Source organism: Strix aluco, chromosome 30, assembly GCF_031877795.1.
Source record: "Strix aluco isolate bStrAlu1 chromosome 30, bStrAlu1.hap1, whole genome shotgun sequence".
Classification (NCBI taxonomy): domain Eukaryota; kingdom Metazoa; phylum Chordata; class Aves; order Strigiformes; family Strigidae; genus Strix; species Strix aluco.
The window spans coordinates 2,039,633-2,047,763 of record NC_133960.1 but is presented as its reverse complement, the minus strand read 5'-3'; the positions used below and the strand labels follow the sequence as shown (position 1 = coordinate 2,047,763).

Here is an 8,131-nt window from a genome sequence, read left to right as displayed (position 1 = left end):
GTCTGTGGGCACCAGCTGACCTGCGATGGTCTCCACGCTACCCCTCTCCTAGCGCTGGTTCCCTTGTCACATGGCCACCATGGTGCTCTTTGTCCCAGCTGCCACTCCTCCTTGCTTGGAAATGGATTTTTTCCACTTAAGTTTTCATTATACACGTGGGATTTTCCTCCTTGACCCCTTCTGGTACCAGGCCCAGTGTCACTGCCTGATGTCACTGTGGTGGTGGCAGCTGTTGGATGAAGCACAGGGATCTCCACCCACCCAGCTGGGGGAGGGAAAACTGCGTGGCTGCAGGCGCTTGCGTCTTCCTCTTGCCACCACGATCTGCAGTGGATGCTGGGTGTGGAGAGCTTCCCTCTACGTGCTGCGGGCTAATGGATGTGTTTTGGTGCCTGCCACTCGCCCTCCTCCTCCTCTTCCACCAAGAGAGCAAGTACAAGGTGCTCATTTTGCCTTGGTGGTGGAAGGGCAGGAGCCCATGGGGGGCTCAGGGTGGTTTTAGGGACCCCGGGGAGAGCGGGGTCAGGGTTGGCACACGTGGGGCCAGCGGTGCCAAGTGCAGCTCCGCAGGGATGGTTTGTCTCAAGGATGTTGGGCAAACCAGAGCGAAAGATGCCCAGCAGGACCCCGTGCTGGCCTCTCGCTCTCGTGTGGTGTCCCCCTGCTAATGAGTGAATGCATCAGGTCTCAGCTCCGGCCCAGTCTCCATGCAGCTGCTGCCAGATGTGCACCGGCCGCTGTGTTTGCCGTTCTGCTCTGCGTTCAGGGTCTGCTCCTCTGTGGGTTGTCTCCAAATTTTTCCGTGTTCCTGTGGTTTTGTTGTGGGGTGTTTAGGGCTGGTGGGAGCAGGAGACACTTTCTGCTTCTTTTCAGGCAAGGGAAAATGGGCAGAGACTGGCTCTGCCCCGGCCCCTCCCTGCAACCTCGAGGAGGGTTTTACCACCAGATGAGCCCTCCAGCATCCTTATTTGCTGTTTTAGCAGCATTTCCTTCTTCTAGTTTATCTCCCTGACCAGCTTTTCCTTCTGGGCAGTTCTCGATGTCCTGGAGGTGTCCCAGCAGGGTCGGGCAGGGAAGACCAGAAATGCAGAACCCAGGGGAGAGGGGACAACCTCGGGGTCCAGCTGCTTGGCTGAGCCTGGATCAGTTCCTGTTCCAGCAACTGGGGAGAAAACCTCTGTTGCCAGCCCGGACTGACAGTATTAATTTTTAAAATGGGAAGTAGCCAAAATAAAAGGGAAATGTCTTCCTCATTCCTCATTCTCAGAATAGGGGCGAAGCAGCTTCATGTTTGGGGAAGAGGCCGTCTGTTTTCTTGCCTGCTTGTATAGGTGGCCTTCTGGTCTGGTGACAACAGAGAACCTGCGTGACCTTTCTGAGCCATTACAAATTCTTCCTTGCACTTTCATTTTGCACCTCGAGGCTCTGGCCCTTGCACCCCCTTTGCACGTGGGACGCAGCGTGGGTGTCCGGTGGCTGCAGGGGAACTTGGCGCTGCTCACTTCATGAGCCCTTGGGGGATGTGAAAGCACAGGTGCTCCTGAGGGACCTCAGCCCAGAGCCTCGGAGGCAATTAGTTTATTTAAAATAAAAAATGAATCCCCGAATTCCTGCAATCACCCTGCAATGGAGCAGTTCCTCATCCAGCACTGGTGATCCAGCGGGTATCTGCAAAACCTCTCCCCAAAGTGCTCCTCTCTGCAGGGGCTGAAGCCTGCATGGCTGTTCCTCTGGGGGGCTGACAGCTGTGCTCCAAATGAGAGGCACTGAAATTTTGACCCAAAAATGAGATTATGAAGGATTTAAATCCTCTCTCCCCCGTCTCTCTTTGATGAGCCAAAGAACGAGCTGGCGTTAAGGCTTGCTGCAATGGTGGCAATGTATGAAGGAGAGACAAATGCATGTCGCCCTCCAAAGCCAGCCAGGGATCCTGTATTTAAATTAAAAAAGCTGATTTTCACTAGCAAATCCCTTTGCTGCCCTTTGAGCTGGAAGCAAGAGCCCCACTCCCACAGCAACCAGAGCAGGAAGGATGGTGAGATGAGAAGTGATGCTCACCTCGACCCAGACCCACAGCGAAGACCGCCGGCAGCTCGGAGGGGCCAGGCTTTTGCCCAAGCCCAGCACAATTTAAGCTGAGATTCCCTCCAGCCCTTGGCAAGGAGCAGCCTGGCAGCACTGTGGGTCACACAGGGGGACCCGCTACAGCCCCCTCCTGCCCGCAGCAGCATGCTCCCTCTCTGCCCTTCCACTTTTTTCTCCTTGCGGAGGCCGGAGCAGAGTACACGATGGTGTACCCCCAAACTGGCCCTTCCCATCAGGTGAGTCCATGCAGGCTCATCCTTGTCCTCAACGTCCATGGCTGGACTGGACTGTGCAGCTGCAGGGTCCCTGCCTGGGACAGGGATGGCCTGGGGACACGTGGTGGGAAGGGGAGGAAGGAGGGGAGCTGGGCAACCCCTGGATTTGCCTGTTAGTTCCTCCTGGAAGCTTGAAGGGGATGTGCCAGCGCTGGGGCTGGCCCAAGAGCAGCCGCTGCAGCCGCAGCCATCTGCCTGCGCTTCCCAGTCCATCACCAGGGGTCCCTGACCCCTTCAAAGGGGGTTTAGATGGGATGCTGGGGGATGTGGGGTAGGGGAGAACTTTGTAGAGTCGGGCTGAGGGTTGGACTCGCTGATCCCGAGGGGCTTTTCCAACCTGAATGATTCTATGAAACTTTGCTTCTTTGGCTCACCCAGGCTCTGAGATCTCTTTGCCAGCTCTGAGCCCGGGAAACACTTTGACAAACCTTTTCCCCAGGTGCGTATGCAGAATTTCTCTAACGCACAGCGATGTGACCCAAAGAAAACGCCAATCCCCAGCGTGGAGACCTCCAAAACCATCTATTTCACTGTCCAGGCTGTGGCCCAGGTGAGCTGGGGTTTGTGTCCATCGCCTCGGCGGGGCTCCAGGACCAAGCCAGGAGCTGGGCAAGACCCCAGGGTGAGACATGTAACCCCTGGAGCAAGAGGCACAGGCAGACGGGTTCTTCACTGGGCTGTCTTGGGGTCCAGAGCTTCAAGCCAGGCCTGCGGGTCCCCTCTCTCTCACCAACAGAGGGATCAGCTCCCACGAGTCCAGGCAGAGCTTTTGTCCCTTTGCAATTGCAGACGGATGATGAGAGGATGGGCAACGGCAATGCCAGGCTGCGGGGAGCAGGATGAGAAAAGCATCTACTCATCAATCAGCTGACGAGACCCCACGGCACAGCCCTGGCACGGCTCTGGTGAGCCCCTGAGCCTGCTCTGAGCACGGTGCTCGTCGCTGCCCAGCCCTGGCCCGTGGGGCTGCAGCATCCCCCCCTTCCCTCCCCACCACTGCTGCCTCCGATTTGCCTGTTGGCACCGGTCCCCGGCCATCCACGCGAGGATGTAAGCGCTCTGTAAGCGCAGGCTCGGCTGGCACAGGAGCTCTGCCCGTGTTTTGGCATCCACGGGGGGGTTGGGCTCCTTTTTCTGCCCTCTCTGACCAGACCAAGGACCAAAACTGGGGCTGCATGTCCAGCCCTCCTGGTGCAAGGACACGAGCTGCTGCTCCTGGGATTCGCTCTGCAACACCTCGCAGCGTGGAGCCTCAGGACGAGAGGATGGGCAGACTTGAGGAGCCGCTTAAAGCCTGTTTTAATCTAATTCTTTTTTGCTATACACTTAAACTTGGCAAATACTTTGGCTGCTTCACTTGGTTGCTAAACCAAGAGAAAGCAAAAATAACACTTGGTGGTAGAAAGCTGAATATGGAAACACGTGTGCCTTTGCCCAGGCGCACACACCCAGGCTGCTGCGGTTTCGGTACCGGCTGCTTCCTCAGCCCTTGTGGCTCCTGGGCTGGTTGGGGACCTTCCAAACCTCACAGCACCCCAGCACCGTGCTCAGCATCACTTTATGCTGCCAGAGTCCCCTGAGACGCTGCAGGGCCGTGCTGGGGTCCAGGAGGGAGGGGGTCCAGCCTCGGGGGAAAACAGGACAAGGAGCGTGGCTGGTGCTGTTCTCCTCCACTCTCTGATGCGTCTGTAGATGAGGTTTTATTCTTAGACGAAATATTTGTATGTGAAATGTATGTAATGTGTGTTTCTGGAGTTAGGCGGCTTCCCAGCCCCGTTTTAGGGAGCAGAGCAGCTCTCAGAGCCCCGAGCGCTGCAGGGACGCTGCACGGCTGCGCGGGTTCACCCTGAGCTGGGACTTCCAGGGACCTGGGTGCCCAGTGAGCCAGGCCCGGGGCACACCCCCACCCTCCCGCTCCCCAAACCCACCCAGAACTGGCAGCTGAGCGACACACGCACGTTGGCATCAATTTTCCGGTGCTGCGGGACAGAAAGACGCCGCCCGCCCTGGGAAGCCTCTTCCCGTGCGTGTCGCTTCCCCCTGCTCTTTGTCTTGTCTGTGCGGATAGTAAATTATTCAGGGATGAAACTGGAGATTTCTTTGAAGTGCCTGGCACAGGAGAGCCCTCTAGGAGCTGCTGGAATAAAAATGCAACTCGCATCTGAGCTCAGTTTCTGTCTGCATATTATTTTGGGTGAAAACAGTCCATTATTGACGAGCCCGTGGCGTAATTTGTTTATTCTCTGCATTTTCACAGTTTGTGATGGGCTTGTTTTTGAGTTCCTCAAATTCATGCTGATCAATTAAAAATACACACCTCAGCGAGCCATGCGTTTTACCAAGGGATTCTTTTGTGTAGCATCAAATCTGGACTTGTAACTCCAATCCCCAGCCTGGACAGGGCTTAAACCAGTGATGGTGACAGGGATGGGCCCGAAGGGAGCTGGGGCCGTGCTGGAGCATCACCTCCTCCTTCACCCACGCTGATGGCTGACGGGGCTCCATCCCTTACCCCGGGCACAGCCCCCAAAATGACCCCCTGGGATGGTTTCTGGCCATTAATCACCCTATTTCAGTGTCAACACCTTTGAGCTCACAGGAAGCTGTTGGTTGGGCAAAAGGGGAAGGAAGGCGGTGCAAGAGGGGGAGCAGCGGTGGAAGGCTCCGTGGGGCAGAGGGGGATGGAGCCCAGAGGCGTTGGGACAGGGTGGTTCTGCATCGCAGTGCTCTGCTCTGGGGCTGGTGAGTGGGGCTGGGGGGACAGCGTGGGGGCTGGGGGCTCCCCCTGTCTCTGGGGCTGGAGGCAGGAGGAGGAGGAGGAAGGGGTGGTATGAAGGCAGCAGGTGCAATGCCCCGATGCCTTCCTGGGGACCCTTTGTGGCAGGGCAGGACGCTCGCCCGGCCGTTTCATGGGGACCAAGGCTCAGGCCACCTGATTTATGGCTTGGCTTGGGTCTGGCTCATGTGCGGGGGGAGGATTTGGGGCTTCCTGGGCTCTTCCAGCGCCGGGCTGTGCCACAGACCCCCACCCTGGGCTCCCTGGCTCCTGCCCAGCCCTTTGCTGGCCAAACAGCAGGGATCTCGCTGAGCACCCGGCCCCGTTCACAGCCGGGAGCGTAGCGGTTGGGGGCTGGTTTGCTGGGGGACCCCGTTTCACCCCTGCAGACCAACCCCTCCGCGCTGGCCCCGCTGCCGGTTGCCCAACCTCCAGCAGCTCTGTCGGGGCTGCACTGGTGTGACGCTGCCCGGCAGCGTGTGGCCACACGTGACTTCCAACAAGCCCTGAGCTTGGTCTCCCCAGCAGCCACCGCGGTGCTGCTGCCGTTAGCACCTTCGTCAGTGGGGGTTTGTCTCGGTAGAGCCCTGCCAAGCTGGCCGGAGGGATGTGGTTATCTGGTTCTTGCTCCTACCTCGCCTTTCCCTCGAGCTCTTGGTGCAGGAGCACGGTGGGGCCGGTGCAGCCCCCCAGCAGTTCTGGTTTGGGGAGGCGTTGACATGAATTAATGACCCTTGTTCCCAGCTCTCGTCCTCAAAGAAAAGGAGTCAGGGCATCAGAGCACCACGCAGCGTGATGATGTCCTGGAGCCAACAGGAGACCCCACCACAACCACCAGGAATGAGGACAAGCTGACGACATGGCCAGCGACCACCCCAACCCCTCCTTGGACCGGGGACACCCTCACCACCCCCGTGCTGACACAAGTGGGCACCGTGGGGAACAAAACCCGTGAGTCCCATGGAGAAAGAAAGAGATGCGGCTTGGGGATGTGCCACCATCCTTGGAGGGTCCTGCATCGCTCCAGAGACCCCCCCTCAGGGCCTGCCAACCCTCCAGCCCCCTTTGCAGGCAGCATGCCCACATCTCCTCTCTTCCCATAGAAAATGCAGCGGCTGTTCCCATCAGGTACTGGTCCCCTGCCATTTTTGTGGTGGTTGCTCTGCTCGTGCTCTTCTTCACCTACCGCCGGACCAAGGGGGAAGGTGAGATCCCCGCCGGGGCACCAGCATCTCCCTCCTTTGCTCAGCCACACACGGGGTTAGCAGGAAGGGGTGACAGCCGTGTCACAGCCCACATCCTCAGAGCGTCAAGAAGTGCTGCAAAAAGTCAGCTATTGTGGTGCAGTGATGAGGCGGGGTCTGGCTTCATGCTGGAGTTTGGGGGGGGGGGGGCGCAGGATCAGGCCCTCACACCATCCAGAAACCCCTTTGGCCACGGCTTAGCCTCATGGTAAGGGTTTCCCCTTGCTCAGAGCTGGCTTTGAAAGGCCAGAAGTTTAACCCATAACTCCCTTTTCTGCTCAGTTTTGCATCTCTCGGTGCCAGCTCTGCCCTTTCCCCGCCCTGGGGGCTTCTCCTTCCCTGCTTTAACACAAACCTCAGGCTGGAGGGTTTTTTCCTCCCGTAAATCAAACCAGAAAGCTCGCCAGCTGCCCTCTTCCCAGGGGGGTCTTGCTGGGCTTTTCGCAAAGCCCGTTTGGCCCCGCTGTTGTAACGCCTGTGTCTGCCCTGGCCCGCAGGGAGCCGGGACCGAGCCGACCCGGCCAGTGACTCCTCAGGTGAGACGTGGTCAGCCCGAGCCCGGCCAGGCCGGGGCACCTCGTTGTGTCACCGCTGACCCGGTCTCAGTGTCGTGACTCACATCCCAGCTCGTTGTGTTGCAGATTTGGGAGCCCTGGTTGACATCCCCATCTACGACACCACCCCGATAATCCCCGCTCCCCAGGTGAGTCCTGCTGACCGGGACCCTCTCCAAGCCCCAGCCTGTGCCTCGGTTTCCCCACCCACCGCAGCCCCGCGGCGCAGCACAGGGGAGTGATGAGGATGCTCAGCGCAGCCCCTCGAGCAGCCGCTGCCTCTTGCAGGAGAAGAGGAGGGGGCTGGAGGACCCCCCAGCCCCAGAACACACTGAAACCACCATCTGCGAGCCGGACCCCCCACCGCCTCAGGTATTTCACCCCAATTCACCAAGCCTGGGGCGGGGGGGGGTGTCCGGTTGCCAGCTGAGCCCCAGCCCCTCCAGCCCACGTGGGTCCCTCAGGAGGGTTTCCCCCCCCCCCCCCCCCCCAGCACCTCGTTTTTCTTCTTCCCAGCCTGACACCCCTCCAGCAGCCGATGGTCCCCGCTGCTCCGGGGAGGCCGGTGCTGACTGAAGGCTCCTGAGGGGGCTTCGAGACACGAGGCCACCCCTGAGGGGCTGCGTGGGAACAGAAACAGGATGATGCCCCCAGCCAGGGGCCACGCGGCGGTGGGGGGGCCACGAGCATCTTGTGCCACCTCAGCCCTTCCTACGGCTGGTCCAGCGTGTACCCAAACCCCAGTGGGAACGGGGACCCGCGTGGGACGGGGACCCGCGTGGGACGTGGCCGTGCGTGGGTCATGCCCTGGGTGCGAGGACGGGGCGGGGGGGGGGGAGTCAGGGCACCTGCGCTGGGCACAGCCAAGCCAATAAAGCAGGATTTCACCCCAGAACCCCTGGACTTTCTCTGCCCCCCCTGCCCAGCCCAGCTGTCACTTTTTCCCCGTGTCTTGGAACGGAGCGGAGGCGGCTGGCAGCAGCCCACGCCGCCGGGGCCGCGGGAAGGAGTGTCTTGTGCTGCTCGGTTACTCACGAAGGGGGAAAAAAACCCACACGGGACTGAAATAACCTTCCCCCCCCCGCCCTCAGCGCTCCCTGGGTGCCAGCAGCTCATCAGATGCCTGTTAAACTCATCACAGGGCAAAGATGGGGTGAGGGTTCGAAATAAACCCCCAGGGAGCCCCAATGCCCTGGG

At 59.5% G+C, this 8,131-nt stretch overlaps 1 protein-coding gene across 3 annotated transcripts; it reads left to right on the top strand.

The window, feature by feature from the left end:
* The first annotated feature begins 5,021 nt into the window (after positions 1-5,021).
* Positions 5,022-7,772, top strand: LOC141916664 (uncharacterized). 3 transcript variants are annotated; one of them, XM_074809390.1, is made up of 7 exons: positions 5,022-5,102; positions 5,881-6,087; positions 6,265-6,341; positions 6,878-6,916; positions 7,022-7,083; positions 7,223-7,306; positions 7,451-7,772. In XM_074809390.1, the coding sequence occupies exons 2-7, from the start codon at positions 5,996-5,998 to the stop codon at positions 7,508-7,510; spliced, it is 414 nt and encodes a 137-aa protein (XP_074665491.1). In that variant the 5' UTR covers positions 5,022-5,102; positions 5,881-5,995; the 3' UTR covers positions 7,511-7,772. The 3 variants fall into 3 exon arrangements, with proteins under 3 accessions (XP_074665491.1, XP_074665488.1, XP_074665490.1); XM_074809387.1 differs by having other exon boundaries at positions 5,028-5,102; positions 6,240-6,341; positions 7,451-7,771; XM_074809389.1 differs by lacking the exon at positions 6,878-6,916 and having other exon boundaries at positions 5,028-5,102; positions 6,240-6,341; positions 7,451-7,771.
* Positions 7,773-8,131: the final 359 nt, after the last annotated feature.